Source organism: Pestalotiopsis fici, assembly GCF_000516985.1.
Source record: "Pestalotiopsis fici W106-1 unplaced genomic scaffold PFICI_Scf_5, whole genome shotgun sequence".
NCBI classification, from domain to species: Eukaryota; Fungi; Ascomycota; class Sordariomycetes; order Amphisphaeriales; family Sporocadaceae; genus Pestalotiopsis; species Pestalotiopsis fici.
In genome coordinates, this window is record NW_006917095.1 from 1,532,993 (window position 1) to 1,550,579 (window position 17,587).

Sequence of the window (17,587 nt, forward strand, 5' to 3'; positions counted from 1 at the left end):
CGGAAAAATTATTAGCATTTAATAATAATATTTTTTATTAAGCAAAGCTTCGTTAAGTCATTATTATAGCTAAGTTGGTGCGCGCATATAAGGCCAAAATCGGGGGTTTTCAACAGTTTGCTCTTTAGTGCTCCGTATGGGTGCGGCTGCGGGGTCTGTGGCGGCTTATAAGACTTTTATGCTTAGGTAATAATATATTATTACTTGCTAAGAGTTTCAGCCTTATAGCCACTATAAGTCTCTTGTAGTAAAGAAATCTTATAAGCTATATTAACCCTGGTGGACTCCCACTATAGCGTCCACTAAGCGCATTATAACGTCACTAATAGGTAAGATCTGAAAGTAAAATCGAGGACTATTAACAAATTTATAAGCAATAAGGTAAAGCTCGGGGCCACCAAGGTATTCAACCCCCTAATGTATCGAAAACCTTTCAACGTTTACTTTCCCCGACGCAACCCACTCCTGAATCACCGAGCACGACAAGTCATGGATAAAACATGGCCCCACGACCTTTGTCACACGACTATTTCTCTCGTTCTCCGTTCTAAGAAGCATTGGCACCTTGCCCCGCGACAGGAAACACAATTCATCGCCTTTCCTTAGCTCCCGGGGCCCTATCCCAATGTAACCGTTCGCCGTTTGGAATGTAGTATGGTATCCGAATGCTTGGATCAATTCAGCTTCTAGATGGTGGTCGCTCTCGAGCCATGGGAGATGGTCTGTCATACCCCATGTCCGAGAGCGGCTCTCCCCCAGAATTTGTTGCTTTAAAGCATTCCCCAGGTCTGCGGTGCCTTTGAACCCCATTGAATTCCAGCTGGGACCATATATGGACACAAAGTCATGGATCATGGGCTTGAGATGTAGGTCCAAATCGGGGAAACATACTACATACAAGAGACTAGCGAGCTCGGGGTCGTTGGCCTCTAGTAAATGCTTTAATGATACGGTTCTTTTCCTCTGGAAGCCGTTGACGAGTGTGAGCAGGAAGGCCTGTAAAGGTCGAATGCCGGAGGGATGATGATCCGAAGCGTTGGCCAAGATACTGAAGCAAGTCAAATGCAGATTTCCGAGTTTGGATATGTTGCGGCCGCTGAACGCCATAGGCTCCGGCTCGAATATTCTTTCTACTTTGTCGCCAAGCCTCGCTCCGGAGATGTGCAGTACATTGTCAACGATATCTTCGGTGTCGTCTAAGAAAAAGGCTCCGGCCGTTCTAATAGAATACTCAGCGATTGATGTCTGTCCATCGCGAATCAACGCCAGATCGGGTAGCCAGGAAGGCCACTCAGACTTTTCAAGATCAAGCAATGAAATTCCAGCATACGCCATGAGGTCGACTCGGCCCCCATCAGTTACAGAACTGAACCAATCCATGTAGACTTCTTTTTTGCACTTGTTGTAATCTACTCCATGCTCAATGCAGATTACAGCATCAAAGCCGTACACATAATCTCGCGGATCGGTGACCTTGTACTGTTTGGCGAAGAGCGGCAGGATTGCTGCGTCCATTTTTTTCGCGTCTCTGTAGGTTCGGCGCATCCCTTCTAATACGAGGAACTTGCTTATTATAAATTCCCTAAGAGATATGATCATGTAAACCGGATTGAGCAGGCCAAGTATTCTGCTTTCAGGTCTCCCTAGAAAGTCCAGGAGTTCCGAGAATTGTACAATCCGCGGCCAGGTTGTGACACTATTACCGCAGGTAAACCAAAGGGCGTCTTGAGAAATTGGCAGGACAATCTCTTGGATATCCAAACACGGCTCCAGAATTCGCAAAGAAGTGTCTCCACGATTGATTGCCAGACTTGTGGCAACTCATCCCACGTCGTGGCGTTGGGAATGGAGAGATCCGGTACGACCGGTACGGAAAGGCCCTTGTGAGCAGCGAGAAATTTCTTGAGGCTGTCTTGATCCAGATTCGAGCCGTTATGAAATGCAGCTTCTGTCATTTCGTGGATAGCGGCGATTGCTGCGTCCCCACTCAATATGCCATCTTCCTTTCGGCCGAGCCAGTAGATGACTCTGGATGCAGAGCCGTAAATCGACCCCATCAAGGGAACCTGATGGTTACGTTCTTCAATGCTGTCCTGGTTGATACAGACAGCATCGACCCAAAGAGGAAGACTTTCCGGCTGCCCCGAGCCCTCTGGTTGCAGCATGTTGTTTTTGCGGATATGCCAAAGGGCAGAGTGCAAGTTTTCAGTGACATTGAATTGCTGGCCATTGATGAGGATGGCCCGCTTTATCGTTGGGTCACCCCAAACATAGGATATAGCTGCATAATGAAGCTCAGATGCCCAATCAGCTACCTCGAGAGTGCAGATTATCTGGTCGGCATCATCAATAGAGGGCAAGAGTTTCAGTAATCGGACTTGCTTTTGATCTTTTGCAATGTCCAGATCGTCGTAGGAGAATGTTGTTCTTGAGTCGTCCATGATGCGTTGTACAAGGAATTGTCAGGGCCTTGTGAATGATGTAGGCTAGAGACTCGCTGTACTGCTGTGTGGTCGAAAATGTTCAGGATTTTGCTGCCTAGATAAGTTTGAGCTGTAGTATTGGCCAGTGTGCATTCGCCTTGGCACAGAAAGAGGGGAAGTTGATCGATGAGGCTGAGACGGCTCACAGTGTTCTCCAATAATACGCACGGCAGGAAACGTAGGTATACAAGCGAGTGACTTAAACACCACAGCCTGATGACTAGAAACAGGGATATCGGCACTCCGGGAAGGATTGCCAACCATCCTTATGTAGAACATAGTGCTCTGAACATCCGGCCGAGAGTTTCAACCGCACAGGGAACGGATTATAGCCACGCATACTGAGTTGAGAAGCATTGTACACATATCACGCAATTAAAAGTCGGATAACTACGGATTAGCGACATGTATCTCATCAAACGCGGCATCAAATGCGAGATGCAGCAGCTGTCACACCTTCGCGGCCATTCAGATGCTCCTTGCATAGACACACGAGGGTATGAAATAAGTTCCGCACGTTCATGATCGCAAGACTAAACTTTTCGAAAATAATCAATCCGTGCGTCACTTCCTCCAAGAGTAGGAGATCCCTCGAGGCCGATGTCTCTATGATGTGACAAAAGAGAGCCAAAAAGGGGCAAATAGGACACACGAGTACGACCCTAGAGAACGTTTGAGAATCAGCAGTGAGCCGGTCGGCTGGAGCACTAGGACTGACCAAGTTATAGACAGACAATAGGCGTTCCAGACCCTGTGAGATTCAAGCCCATGTCTTTGCATATCTCTCAACGCGTGGAGAGAGCGTCTGGCATCTTCGAGGCAGAGTTCTTGGAGATACTTGTCATCATGGAAAGCTGGATGAAGACGAGTGATAGCTGTCGCCATGCTGTAATACGTATAATCAACTCCCATCCATTCGACTTGGAGAAATGGATCAGTGCACTGAGGCGATTGAGAGCGGTACTGAGTACGATGTAGGTCAGTACAAGTTCAGTGGAGAGAGTTTTCTCACATACTTCGATAGACTTTGAGCGAATTATCTCCATTCTTGACCGCAAGGCCTGAACAACACCCAATGCTGCTTCACCCGTGCAAGTACCCTGCTGCAGCCGCATCTCACGAGCAATTTCACCCTGCACTTTAGCGAGCTCTAGGTATATGTTGGATACTGGCGCACTCGGCATCTCGGGTACCACGGGCATGAGCAAGGTCGCGTTCACTTCCATGTCCGGCAAGAATGAGCGACGGCCAAGTGACATTGCCAAAGATTTGTCCATAATGAAGCAGTGGCTCAAGCACTGGCGAATCTCCAGGGAATCTTCCTTCGACGAACTAGCAGCCAGATCGGCGAAAAAACGTCCGCCGAGATGAGTGCAAACAAGGCACGCAAACGAGCTTAACTGCGCGCATTTTGCGATTTCACCGGCCATCAGAAAAAGCATAGCCTTTGGGGAGATAAGTCAGCTGAAAGTCAACAGGATTTCTATCTTCACTTTGATTCAGCAGAGGTGAGCAATCGTTGTAGCAACCTACACCACACAGGAGAGCTTGGAGAAGGGAAAGGCTCGGTGGACTGAGTACACTGATGCTTTTGAGCGCCCTGAACGCATTCCTTCTGTACCTCTCTCGCAGTAGCCGCATCCTTTCTTTGATCAAATCACTGTGATCTGTCTCTTCTAGTCCGATCGATGTGAGCATGTAGAAATTAACGCAAACAAGGTACTCGGCTCGGGTAAAATCTGAGCTCCGCCCATCGATGAGGCTGTAAGCCATGCGTTCGAAAGACGTCCTAGATATGAATGAGGTGATTTCAAAATAGAATGCACCCGCAATAGTTTGTGACACTTCTTAGTGTTAAACAAATCCTTTCAATGCACTCGTCGAGTGTCAGTGTCTTATAGTGTCTTCTTACCTGTGGAAAGGAAGCATACGACTTCGTCAGATGGATACATTGAAGCATGACCAAGGTCCCGGTCGTCTGGCGCAGATTCTTCCGTCTCAGCAGGGGGTTCTTCATTGCCTCTAGCACACCGCGAAATAGTGTCAAGTGCGACTTGGAAAACTTCACGCTCATAGGCCCCAAGTCGATGATTATGTGCTAATTCTTTTTGGAAGTAAGTTTGTGCCTCGCACCTAGCCGCTATGGGACTTTGGTCAACACTGGGTGCGGCAGAGGGGCCCTCCCTTGGGTTTCCATGATTTGAAGAGCAAATGTTTGTCGACTGTAAGCGATTGCCGGCTGAAACTGCTTGCTGACCAACAGATGTGCCTTCGATCTGGTCTCTAGAGCTGATTTCAGGTCGGACGGGGAGACTCGCTTGATCGACGGGCGAGTCGACCGATGGATGCAGTGATCTCTCAGAAGAAGTTGATGCCACGTTCTCACACTGATGACCATGAGTCGTATCGAGGGTCGTGTCCTGAGTCATGTTTACTGCTTGGCCTGAGCTGAGACTGACATGCTGCGATCTCGCAGGCGCACTGATGACTTAGCCAAAGTCTGGTCACATGCGCAGTCCTCTATGCTTACTCATTTCCATGACCAAGCCATGGTCGCCGCTTGCGCCTTGTGCGACTGATCTGTCTTGTTCGGAGACACGGTACTAGAGAGCTGGAGCATCGGTCGCATGGGTCTTGGCGATTGCATCGGATCTAGCATTGGAAACATGCGTGTGAGGTCGAGCAACGTCGCAACGGACCAGTGGTTATTTTTCTTTGTCTCACCTTTCTAACATGGCACAGATCACACTATTTCCAGTTACCGCAACACACAAGTCAGTACTCAATTACGAGACTCGTACGGCGAATAATGAGGTTACCGCAATGAGAGTGGAGTTTCGCGCGTCCCCGACCATCACTGACATGTGCTAATCAGTGAGAGCTTGCATGGATGCTGCGGCAGCGGCAGTTGTGTAGTCAGCTACAGCAGTTTTGTTTCCGGGCTTGATAGACGGTGAACAGATTAAAAGGCAGCCGGGACCAAAAAGTACAAGAAGGCTACGAAAGAAGAGGTAGGATAGACTGATTTCCGCACCGCTTCGTATCATGAGAGATAAGACGCGTATCTTAGATACGTCATCACCCCTGATCCTAATCCCTGCTCATAGCTCTACAGTGTACAAACCAACTGAGTCTACCCTCGGCCGTCCGTATTCTCATCTAAGTGTGTCAGTCATTTGCCATTGTCATCCATACAGAATTACTAGTACGACGTAAGTAAAATCTTAGGTATTTGGTCTCTCGCTCAAGTGTATATGCATGAGAATCTGGAGTAGAGATGTCCAGCATTGTCAGCAACGCCATCTGTCGCACCCCCGACATTTCACTGAACAGGAACTCTAACCATCCACGCTAGAATTTCGAAAGCGAGCTGGGCTACGACTGTCGCCGTCGTCTGAACATTGTCATCATACACGGGCGATAATTCCGCGATATCGGCCCCTATAATCTTGATTCCTGCAGCACTAAGACCTCTGAGTACTGCTACCATTTCACGCGTTGTCATGCCCCCAATCTCTGAGCATCCTGTCGCAGGCGCAAATGCTGGCCAGGGTGGTTAGTAATAATTGTTTGCGCGCTGCTAGATCCACGCCGGATACTCACCGGAATCAAGAACATCGATATCAATCGTGACGTAGACAGGGTTATTTCCAACCCTTTGTAGGATACGCTGAACAATACCATCGATACCGAGGGTATCGATATCTGTAGCCATGATGAACTGAAAACCGCATTCAGCATCATGGCGGAGATCTTCCGTCTTGTCGAAAAGCAATGCACGGGTTCCCACATGAATTCCGGTGTCGTTTCTGAGTAAACCTTCCTCGTGTGCAAAGTGGAGGAGTGTTCCATGGGTGATTTCGTCGTACTTGTTGATACCGCCGCCCCACTGCCTCGGATTCCAGGTGTCGAGATGTGCATCGAAATGGATGACGGCCATTTCACCCCAGATTGAGTGCAGAGCACGCAACGAAGGCAAAGCTAACATGGTCGTCAACACCGGATCCGTATTCCTGATTGGTGACAGGATGCATTTAGAAAGTAAGCCACTCACTGATGGTATGGTCACCTCCAACTGTTATGAGGCGCACATTGTCGCCTTTGGACGTCGTTTTGGGTCGTCGAGATGCCATTGCATGTAATCCTTGTCCTAGCTCTTGAACAGCCTCGTACTTGTCAAACACAGAGTTCGGAATGTCTCCACAGTCGACAACAGTTGCCCAGTCTCGGAATGGATTCATCATGTCATGAGCCATGCTAGTCGACATTTCAGTGATTGTGAGCACATATAAATGCTAGGAAAATGTGAAACTGGGATATCTCACCTGTATCCAATGGAAGGGCCCATGCGCTGCGAGACTGCCCTAACAGCCGCAGGACCGAACCGCTGACCAGGACGGTAACTCACACCTAGATCAAAAGGCATGCCCACGATGCCGACATCGAAAGTGCCATCGCTTTCAGGAGCGAAGCAATTCGTCCAGTTGAGATGAGAGAAGGTTGCGATGCCAGGCATCGGCGCGTTTTTGCCAAAGTTATCATAGATGTGGAACTCGGCGGGCACATCGGCGTTTGCACTCATTGTCAAGTCATTTTCTGGTGGGCGATAAACTGATATCTGGTGAAAAGTTTTATCGTTGTTCGCAACATAATGATGGTCGATTGGACGCTGAGCAATGTGGCCATGGACGCCGAGCTGATAAGCTACCACTAAGAGGGCAGCTTTGAAGCTTGTCATGTCGCGCTCAGTATAAGCTCTGTTGGAAGTGTGTATACAGTGACATAGGTGTTAAGACTACATACCTTACGCACTATTAGGAACAAGGGTTATTTATACCCGGAACCCAGTAATCCTTGTACCAGGTATAGTGCTTGCGGGCATATTTCAGGCAATGCCAATGCGATAGCACTCATGCAAGAACTCCAATGGCTGGCAGCTAATCTATGAAGGGTTCTTAAGATACGGCAGCGGTGGAGGCTGTTGCCGGACAGAAGCGTATCTAATGATACGCCAATTATCGGACGTATCGTATCTTGGCATTGATATCTAGTATAGGCTATAGCACCGCGGGCTCGTATCTTTTGTGATCCCCCCAGACTCGACACTAAGCCTAAACTGCCCACTCACGTCTTACAGTAGATGGATGGTCAAATATACATGGGTGGAAAAGCGCTCCACTTACTCCTCCAATCAACAGTTCCAAGTACTCAAACTCCTACGGTTTTGATATCCATGTGGTGTAGGTATGCCCGAATGAAGTGCTCGCCGAGTATCGGTGCAGGATATTCCTTTCCTCCAAGTACATGCTCTCCGACCTTCAAGCCCTTGAACATTCCGGGAGCTGTTTCGTCCGTGTAGCTGTCAAAGACCGCGGCAATGCGGGCTAAGGACCCAGCCGGGTGTGCCAGAGCATGGCTTAGTGCCTGTTGCTTCCACGTATTGAAGGCGACGATCTCCTTCCCGCCACTGACCGAACTTAGCATCTTGAAGAACTCATTACAGGTCTGAGCACGCGCATTCAAAAAGTCAAAATCACGGTCCATTCGGTGCAAGTCTTGGGTCATCACCGCCGTGATGGTCTTACTTAGATAGTCGATAGGCAAGACGGACGACACGTCAGCATCTAACGACGGAAATGCGCCCATCTCCAGACTGCCTGAAATCAAGTTGTGTAGAAAGTCGCCTCGATCGAGCCGGAACCGTCCAGTTGTGGTAGATGCCGTCACGTATGGGAGTCGGTAGATGGTTGTCCTAGCCCCTCGCCATCGAGCCGCAGTTACCAGCCTCTCGGCAATGTACTTGGATGTCCCGTAGCCGAATTCCTGGTCTTGCTCGGTCAGGCCTAAACCCAGATGGATGGGCAATGTGGATATAGTCGAGACAAGGTGGACTGCTTTGGCGCAGCCGTAGGATGCCAGACGCAGAATCTCGTGAGTGCTGACCATATTTGGACCGACATACTGGTCCAAAGGTCGCATCCAGTCCACCAGGGCACCGGAGTGACATATAGCATCCACACTGTCGGCCAACTGATTGAAAAGTTCCTTGGTCAGGCCGAGGAGCGGTTGAGACAAGTCACCGACAACTGCATTGATCATCGTAGAAAACTCGGGTTCCCACAAGCCATGGTCTTGCAGAGCAGTCGTGATTCTCTCCTGCGCCTTATCCAAATCGTCAGCGCGCACTAAACAGTACGTAGTTATTCCTTGCTTGACCAGCTCATGCAAGATGAAGGCACCGACAAAACCTGTTGCACCTGTGAGGAAAATGGACTTGGGACGGGTGTTGCATCTGGTTGGATCCCGAGAGACATTATCAAACGTGAAGCTGCTGTCGAGACAGCCTCTACGAATTGCTGCATCATCTAGACAAGGAAGGTCCAATATCGTAGTGGCCGAAGTATCACTGCTCGATACGGCCGAACTGGAAGATGTCTCCGTCTCCTGTAGGTGCGTTAATAGGAATTGGCTGAGCATCCTGAGATTTGGATGAAGGATCGCGATATTGACGGAGAGAGTCAGCCCTGTCAGCTTGGACAAGTGGTTGCGCATCTGGACAGCGGTCAGAGAGTCAATGCCAATCTCTTGCAAAGGCCTGTCAACGTCCACATCAAGTGGGTGTGTGAAACCCAACGCCTTGGCAACTACTTCTCGAACCATGCTAAGCAAGATGCCGGCATGCTGTTCTTGCTCACTTTCATTCAGGATTATTAATAGGTCCCAACCCTGAGAAGCCTGTGCGCGTTCATGAGCCAGGAGTAAGAAAAGCAACGGGGGTATGCCCCCTTGTTCCTCGACGGCACTTCGAAGTCGCCCCAAATCAAGAGCCGCTGCCACAGTCAATGCACGGGTGCTAACAACAGCCTCTTCAAGCAGACCCAGCCCCTCCACAGGCGTCAGAGCATCAAGACCGAATTGAGCGAGATGGGAGACTGTGTTGCTGCTTAGTCTCGATGCCATGCCATCGCCCGACCATGTACCATATGCCACCGAGGTGGCGGGCAAGCCTTGAGCGCGCCGAAGATACGCGAGAGCGTCAAGAAAGGAATTTGCAGCCGCGTAATTGGCAAGCCCGGACAAGCCCATTACCCCAGAAATAGAAGAGAACATCATGAACGCGTCAAGATCCATGTCGAAAGTGGCCTGGTGTAAAAGCCAAGCTCCATACACTTTCGGACCAAGCGTCGTTGCGCACCGTTCCGGCGTCATGGCCAAGAGAACGCCCGAGTCTGCTACACCAGCTGCATGGACAACGCCACGCAACGGTCGGTCTTTGCTAAACATGGCCATGACTGACTTGATGCTCATTGGATCGGCTATATCGCTGGAAAGCACAGTGACTTTGACACCGGAAGCGGCCAGCTCATTTACTAGATTCTCTGCGCCAGGCGCCTCCATGCCACGGCGTGATGTCAGTACCATATCGCGAACACCATGGTTAGTCGCCAGCCAGCGGGCTACATGCGCACCAAGCTGGCCGAGTCCTCCTGTTATCAGCACTGCGCCGTCTTGTCGGATGAGTCGTTTCTCGGGTAGAGAATTCAATAGCGGCCTCACGCGCTCCATTCGCGGCGCAAGCACCTGACCCTGACGTATGGCACATTCTGGCTCGGCACTGAACAAGAGCGCCAAGGCGACGCAGGTGTCCATTTCCTCGCCTAGATCTACCAGCCGCAAGCGCAAGTCGGGGTGCTCACTTCTGGCAGTACGCATCAGGCCCCATAGAGGCGCTGCTCCGAGATTCATATTCTGATCATCGGGTTCGGTGCCAGTACCTATTGCACGGCGAGTGACCCAGATGAGTGGGGGCGTGAATTGAATCTGGGCTGCCGTCTGCAGTTGAGCCAGCGCCTTGGCGACATGGCCTTGTGCCTGCGATAGCACGTCTTCATCAGAGTCCCATAGACAAATTAGGCCATCCAGATTTTCGGCATCTTTGAGTTGATGAACATCTACCAGTTGATTCCCAGTTCGTGTGACAAGAGCTCTCAAGTGCCCTGCCTTTTCCAGGTTGCTTGCTGTAGCTAACAATCCCCAGGTTTTTCCGGTAGTGATATCCTCAGCTCTCGCTGGGTGCCATGTTATCTCGAAACGGAGTTGATCTTGGCCTCCAGTGGGAGCATGTCTGGTGGCATTGTTGACATTCCTGGGGAAATGGTCGTCATGTACGTCTCTACGAGCATCGTAATGCCGCTGGAAGGCGTATGTAGGCAAATCTATGCGCTGACAAGTGAATGGCTCGAAGTAGGCTGTCCAATCGATTGGAACGTGTCGCATATGCAAGTCCGCAATGCTGCGCTGGAGAACCCGCACGCCGTCTATGTGGGGCATAAGAGACGGCGTCCATGCGAAAGATGCGCTTCTACCCTCATCTCGAAGGCACTCTGCACCCATGCCGCAAAGTATGGGCCGCGGTCCGACCTCCAGGAATACGTCAACGCCATGCTGACTCAAAGATCGGATGCTGTCACTGAAGCGAACTGGCTCACGCACTTGCCGGACCCAATACTCTGCTTGGTCGATCTGGCCTGCCCTAACCACTGAGCCGCTGAGACTGCTGATGACACTTAAAATTTGGGGCGCTGTAAGTTAGAGTTTCAGCGACGGCCCGAAAATCTTCCAGCATCCCGTCTACATGGCGGGAGTGGAAGGCGTGTCCAACGACTAACGTCTTTGTCTTGCGCCCTTGTCTAGAGAAGTGGTCTGAAATGCTTCCCACGGCATCACTTTTCCCAGAGATTACCGTCTGTTGCGGTGTGTTGTAGAGAGCAATATCGACTGTAGCATCGTGCCCTAGGTCTTTTATGGCTAGCGCAACTTCTGCAGCAGTCGCGCCAAGCGATACCATTCGAGTATCGCCAGCCTGAGCTTGCATCAGCCTGCTGCGAGCTGCAACTAGTCGACAAGCATCGACAAGATCAAAAACGCCAGCTACGTGAGCAGCGACAAGCTCGCCCAGGCTATGGCCGAGCACAAACTCGGGTCGCACCCCCAAACTTTCCCACAGCCTCCACAGCGCCACTTCTAGAGCAAAGAGAGCAGTCTGCGCGAAATCAGTACGCTTCAAGAATGTGGCCTCCTTAGTATCAGAATCGGCCCACATGACACTGAGCAATGGGAACTCCAGATTCGTAAAGTGTGCCGCGACCTCCTTCAACGTATCGCGAAAGACCGGGTATACCTCGCATAGGTCTTTGCCCATACCTAGCCATTGGCTCCCTTGGCCTGTGAAGAGCATGGCCATTCTCGGCGGCCCCGAGGCATCGCTAGCAGTCACTAACGAAGATTCTGGGCGTCTGATGGAACTCAGCTTCTCGAGCAACTCAGCTTTGCTATGAGCCATCAAGACGAGTCGCTTTCGAAGGTGACTGCGTGTAGTTGCTAAGGAGTAGGACACATCTTCCAAACGTAATTGGCCCACCCGGCTTATATGCTGATGAAGCCGTTCAGCCTGGACCTGTAGGGCTTCGTCGGTATCACCGGAGAGGCAGAATGGCATAATAGGAGGGACAAGTTGAGCGACTGTCCTGGCGTCACCAGCAGTCGTCATTGGCTCCGACGATTCTTCAACAATGATGTGAGCGTTGGTTCCCCCAATGCCGAATGCACTAATTCCAGCACGTCGCAGACGGTTACCCATCGAAGTCCATGACCTTTTACTCAATACCGGCGTCATATTCGCATGCTGCCAATCCACTGCCGGTGTAGGCTTGGCTATGTGTAGAGATTCTGGGAGGGTGTTGTTCTGCAGGGCTAATACAACTTTCAGTAGACCTACAAGACCTGCGGCTGCTTGGGTGTGGCCAATATTGGACTTGGCAGAACCGATCAGTAGAGTCTCTATACTAGAACGGCTGGCACCAAATACTTCTGCCAACGCCGTGGCTTCGATTGGATCTCCCAGCTTTGTACCAATGCCGTGGGCCTCGATGTAGTCGATGTCGTCCGGCTTCAGTCTGGCTGCAGCTAGCGCCCGTTGTATAAGCCGTTGCTGAGCTGGGCCACTGGGCGCCGTCAAACTTGCACTACGCCCGTCGTGGTTGACGGCAGTCCCGCGGATCACAGCATGTACCCGATTGCCATCTCGCCGGGCATCGGATAGCCGCTTAAGAATAACAACTGCAGACCCTTCGGACCATCCAGTTCCCTCAGTGTCAGCAGAAAAAGCCCGACAACGACCATCTGGCGACAATCCCTGCAGTCGACTGAACTCTATATGTAGGCCCGGGTTGAGCATGAGGCTGATACCACCGGATACGGCTATATCACACTCGCCTCCACGCAGCGCATTGCAAGCCAAGTGAGTGGTCACTAGCGAGGAGGAGCAGGCGGTGTCTATTGTCAATGCTGGACCCTCCAACCCCAGTTGATAGGCGATACGACCAGACATGGTACCGCCTGCAGACCCCGTCACTGTGTACCCGTCGAGGTCTGATAGGTCTCGAATGGCCATTTGGTTCAGAGATTGATGGGAGAGAATGTTGCTTGTACCGATGAATACTCCAGTCTGGCTGCCTCGTAGCTTCTCCACAGTCATTCCTGCGCGCTCAAAGCCTTCCCAGCAGGTCTCCAGCATCATGTACTGCGAAGGGTCCAATCTGCGTGCTTCCCGCGGCGAAATGCCAAATAACGATAAGTCAAAAGAGTTGACTGAAGAAATGAACCCTCCTCGCCGACAATGGGACTCGTCTTTTGCCTCAAGGCTCCCCTTCGAAAAGGCGTCTTCACCCCAACGGTCCTCGGGGACGTCGCTAATGGCATCACCACCGCGCTCGAGGAGCTCCCAGAAGTCCTCTGGACTGGCAATGCCGCCAGGTAGTCGGCATGCCATGGAAACTATGGCGATGTCTTCGGTGGTGCTCGCTTGGTGCAATGTTTTAGTGTCTCTGGGCGCAGCCGAGCCTGCAGAAGTCGACAGGTACGTCGCTAACGACTTGATGGTATAGTGTTCAAACAGTTTGGGCGATGCAATTGACCGCCCCAAGAGTTTCTCGAGCTCTGTCTGGACCCTGATAATGCGTACAGAGTCTCCCCCAATTTCAAAGAAACTGTCATTGACACCAATGCGGTCATGTTCTAAAGCTCTTGACCAGATATCGAGTATTTGATCCTCTAATTCAGTGACCGGTTTCGCATCAGGCTTTTCCTTGATTGCCGTTATAGGATCCGGCAGGGCCTTGCGGTCGACCTTGCCGTTGATAGTTACCGGAAATGCCTCCATTACAACGAAAAAGGCCGGAATCATATAAGACGGGATCTTTGTGGCCAACCAAGGCCGTAGCTCACGGTCGAGGCCTGCCTTGGTCTTGGCTGCCTCATTGCCAGAACTTGCTTTTAGTACGCAGTATGCCACCAGCCGTTCATCATAGGAAATTACAACTGCTCCGGATATGTTTTGATGCTCGATGATGGCTGCTTCAATGTCACCTAGCTCAATCCTGTGGCCTCGGATCTTAACCTGTCCGTCTATCCGACCAATGACGCTCAACTCTCCCCGCCTGACCATGCATGCGAGGTCACCAGTGCGGTACATTGTACCCCCATGAAACGGATTGTCGAGGAATTGAGAGTTGGTGAGCTCCTTCATATTACGATACCCCCGTGCTACACCAGCACCACCAATATACAGCTCGCCAGGCTGGCCGAGTGGCACTGGTGCCTGGTTCTCATCGAGAACATACAGACGCCCGTTTGTTATGGGTCCTCCAACAATTATATCCTGTCCATAGGATACCTTCCAGATGCTTCCATATACAGTCGCTTCAGTCGGGCCGTACATGTTCCAAAGCACGTCACCACAGGCTAGGAGACGGTCCGCCAACTTTCGCGACAGTGCCTCGCCGCCGCAAAAGATCTTTCGAAGCCTCGGCTGACCTTTCCAGCCTGAGTCCAGCAACATCTGCCAGATGGCTGGTGTGCCCTGCATGATGGTGATCTCGTGGCGCTTCATGAGAGCCACAAGGGCGGCCATGTCTTTGATCTCGGGTCCTTGTGCGATAACGACCGTCGCTCCGCAGAGCAGTGGTAGGAACAACTCCAAAACAGCCATGTCGAACGATATAGTCGTGATAGCGAGTAGCTTCTCTGACTCGTCACATCCGGGTTCCCTCTTCATCGACAACAAGAGGTTTGACACGCTCCCATGGGTGACCTCGACCCCTTTGGGCCGACCTGTTGACCCGGAAGTGTACATGACATAGGCGAGGTCGTCGCTCTGCGTTACGTCTCCCTGCCTTGTGCCGTTGGAGTCGTGATCCATCATGCGTAGAGAATCATCAATGTCAAGGCACACGTCTGCCCAAGAGGCAAAGGCCGCGTCTGTGCTTCCGCATGTAATGACAAGTTTGGGGCAAGCGTCTTCCATGATCTGTTTGATGCGTTCTTGGGGAAGTGCAGGATCGAAAGGCACGTAAGCGGCGCCCGTCTTCCAAATCGCCAGGAAAACCGGGACGAGGTCAACAGAGCGGTCCAACGCCACACCGACAATGTCGCCATTTCTAATTTCTCTCTGAAGTAGTTTTCGGGCAAATCGATTTGCGAGAGCGTTAAGTTCTCGATATGTGAGTGTCTTGTCTGCACAGACTATGGCGGTCTTCTGCCCGTATTTCTCAACCATTTTCTCGAGAAGCTGGTGTAGACACAATCCCAAGGTTGTGGGGTCATGATTGCTGTTGGAGTCCTGATCTGTGTGCCAGGCTTCTTGCCGTGGATGGTCCATCTTTTCTGTGTGAGAATGGTTCTATTATGGAGGGGATTGATATGCGATGGTTCCTGCAGGTCGGTAGCCAACAGGATAACGATATGCCTTGATATACTCGATCAAGCTTATTGAGGTACTTTTGGGTCCGACTGGTTGGAAACTTGACCAAACTTGGTAAGCAGCTATTTGGAATATGGTTTCGTTTCCAATGGTTCGGGAACCAATAGGCAAGCCTCCGTCATGAGCCGCGAACTGTTGGCTGCAGGTTTCGTCTGTGGGTTCATTATAGGACTTGTCACGCAGGGGACCCTATACATGCGCTCATCGGCTGACATGTCATGGGGGCCAAATGCAGCTATACGAAACTTGCAATTAGTTGCGTTGTTACTGGTAACATCCTAGTCTCGTGAGGTATAAGACCCTGGGAAGTGGTAGATAAGCGGCCAAGAACACATCCACTGGCAAATGTCAAACACGGAGCACCATCCGGGGTTTCCTAGAAGCATGACCTCTGCTACAGGGTTTGGAGGATTTAGACCCTCAATCCCCTGCCTCATTCACATGCTACATACCTAACCTCTCAAAGCAGTTCACCGACAAGGGGAAAGCTCTCTCAAGTCACTTGCATTATTTCTCTTACGGTTTTCCTGCTCAGGACCTAGCTAGCTACGCCAATCCTTTTTCCACATTCTTGAATTTCACTAGAAGCCGCGTGCTTGTGTCAGCCAGAGTTACTGGACAGAATGAGTGTTGTCGCAGTTGCTGGTGGTCTTGGTGACCTAGGCCGCCTCATTGCTGAGGCACTGATTGAAACTGGCAAACATGAGGTTTATGTCATGTCCAGAAAGGTACGAAAGCAGTCACGCACATACTTCAATCTGCTTACTAGACTTTTCAGACTTCCCAGGGAGGTTCCACTCGTACCTCACCTCTGACTGGCAAGCAATACTCTTCTCTCATCCACACAGACTACTCATCTGAAGAGTCCTTGGTCCAACAGCTCGCAGACAGGCAGGTTGATGTCATCATCTGTACCTTTATCATGGATTGTGACTCGGCTTCGGATGCTCAGATACGTCTCATTAGGGCTGCTGAAAAGTGTGCCTGTGTGAAACGTTTCATACCCTCCGAGTTTAACGTCGAGTATGAAGTTGGCGATGATGTACTCCCTTACCCGGAGAAGAGGTTCCATCTTGCAGCTCGGCGCGAGCTAGAGAAGACAAGCACCTTTGAGTATGCCTACATCTATCCCGGCATGTTCATGGACTATTTTGGCCTGCCAAAGGTGGAGAGCAGCCTTCGTCCGCTCTGTTTCTTTGTTGACCCAGAAAAAGGTCTGGCGGTATTGCCGGATGATGGTGAGGCTAGAATGAGCATGACCTTTACGACGGACGCTGCACGGTACATAGCTCTAGCACTTGATCTGGAGAAATGGACCCGGATTCTTACAACTGTTGTCAGCACCGTCTCACTCAATGAGCTTGTCAAGCTCTTAGAGGAGAGCCTGGGTCGTAAGCTGCAAGTACTTTACCAGCCTCTGGAAAAGCTTCTTGAGCATGACGCGATCGACCTCCCGACCAACTTGGAGATTGCGAAAGAGTATCCGGAGCGATTCCCCGAGGGATTGGATCAGCTGCGAGGGCTGATTGCCGATCTCGAGGCTGGCGTTGCACTTGGAGCCTACGACCTCAGCAAGTTACATGGGCACCTAGACCTAGTCAAGGTGTTTGAGGGGGTGACTGCGGCCCCAAGGAGAATCGAGGACTTGGTGGAGGAGGCATGGGGTGCAGCAGGTACTGATCAATGAAAGATACGGCAAAATTTGGGCCCGTGCCATGAAGATCGAACGAGGCAGTGTTGACCAAAACCCTGCCTGGCTCTGAAGTTGCTGGGATTGGTAATCTTTGCGCTAGTGCTGGGAATAAGCCAGGTCAAACCGAGTCCGACCGTCAAGTCAAGTCAAATGCAGCGTACATATGAATCACTCCTAAATCACATTCGCAAGTCCTGGTTGACCAATCGGAGAGCATGAGTAAAGTAATAAATGGGGCCCCTGAGGAGTTGGAAAGGGCATCGGCCAAGACACAATCACTAAGTATCAAAGTATCTATTTACCATTCGCTGTAATATTGCTATAGTTCCAAATTCCAGCAAGGCTAGTGCAAAGGTTACCTTGCTCTCAAGTATAGCAAACTTTTAGTGCTCGCTCGCTTAGCCCTGTACATGATCTAGTATAAGGAAATTTACTTGGCTCGGTCCCAGCACTGCTTAGCGCTGATCCTACAGACTAGACCCCTAGGCAATCAAAGGATGCCAGCCGTGGATCCATTCCAATTGATAAGTCCTATAAATGTGTGTGGATGTATGCGAGCCTCGAGCATCCTGAGGTTCATAGTCCCCCGCA

At 50.9% G+C, this 17,587-nt stretch overlaps 6 protein-coding genes across 6 annotated transcripts; 1 reads left to right on the forward strand and 5 right to left on the reverse strand.

Moving 5' to 3' along the window:
• Nucleotides 1-414: 414 nt before the first annotated feature.
• PFICI_07785 (uncharacterized protein) lies at nucleotides 415-1,515 on the reverse strand (the record flags this gene model as incomplete). Its single annotated transcript, XM_007836366.1, has 1 exon — nucleotides 415-1,515. The coding sequence occupies one exon, from the start codon at nucleotides 1,513-1,515 to the stop codon at nucleotides 415-417; it is 1,101 nt and encodes a 366-aa protein (XP_007834557.1).
• A 128-nt stretch (nucleotides 1,516-1,643) lies between these two features.
• PFICI_07786 (uncharacterized protein) lies at nucleotides 1,644-2,441 on the reverse strand (the record flags this gene model as incomplete). Its single annotated transcript, XM_007836367.1, has 1 exon — nucleotides 1,644-2,441. One exon carries the CDS (start codon nucleotides 2,439-2,441, stop codon nucleotides 1,644-1,646), a length of 798 nt encoding a protein of 265 aa, XP_007834558.1.
• Nucleotides 2,442-2,910: 469 nt separating this feature from the next.
• Nucleotides 2,911-4,912, reverse strand: PFICI_07787 (uncharacterized protein; the record flags this gene model as incomplete). Its single annotated transcript, XM_007836368.1, has 5 exons — nucleotides 2,911-3,145; nucleotides 3,202-3,446; nucleotides 3,500-3,928; nucleotides 4,017-4,327; nucleotides 4,396-4,912. 5 exons carry the CDS (start codon nucleotides 4,910-4,912, stop codon nucleotides 2,911-2,913), a joined length of 1,737 nt encoding a protein of 578 aa, XP_007834559.1.
• An 893-nt stretch (nucleotides 4,913-5,805) lies between these two features.
• On the reverse strand, nucleotides 5,806-7,065 carry PFICI_07788 (uncharacterized protein; the record flags this gene model as incomplete). The annotated part of the gene is made up of 4 exons (XM_007836369.1): nucleotides 5,806-6,026; nucleotides 6,087-6,464; nucleotides 6,538-6,740; nucleotides 6,809-7,065. 4 exons carry the CDS (start codon nucleotides 7,063-7,065, stop codon nucleotides 5,806-5,808), a joined length of 1,059 nt encoding a protein of 352 aa, XP_007834560.1.
• A 626-nt stretch (nucleotides 7,066-7,691) lies between these two features.
• On the reverse strand, nucleotides 7,692-15,201 carry PFICI_07789 (uncharacterized protein; the record flags this gene model as incomplete). The annotated part of the gene is made up of 2 exons (XM_007836370.1): nucleotides 7,692-11,049; nucleotides 11,153-15,201. 2 exons carry the CDS (start codon nucleotides 15,199-15,201, stop codon nucleotides 7,692-7,694), a joined length of 7,407 nt encoding a protein of 2,468 aa, XP_007834561.1.
• A 725-nt stretch (nucleotides 15,202-15,926) lies between these two features.
• PFICI_07790 (uncharacterized protein) lies at nucleotides 15,927-16,990 on the forward strand (the record flags this gene model as incomplete). The annotated part of the gene is made up of 2 exons (XM_007836371.1): nucleotides 15,927-16,031; nucleotides 16,082-16,990. The coding sequence occupies 2 exons, from the start codon at nucleotides 15,927-15,929 to the stop codon at nucleotides 16,988-16,990; spliced, it is 1,014 nt and encodes a 337-aa protein (XP_007834562.1).
• Between the last annotated feature and the right edge of the window lie 597 nt (nucleotides 16,991-17,587).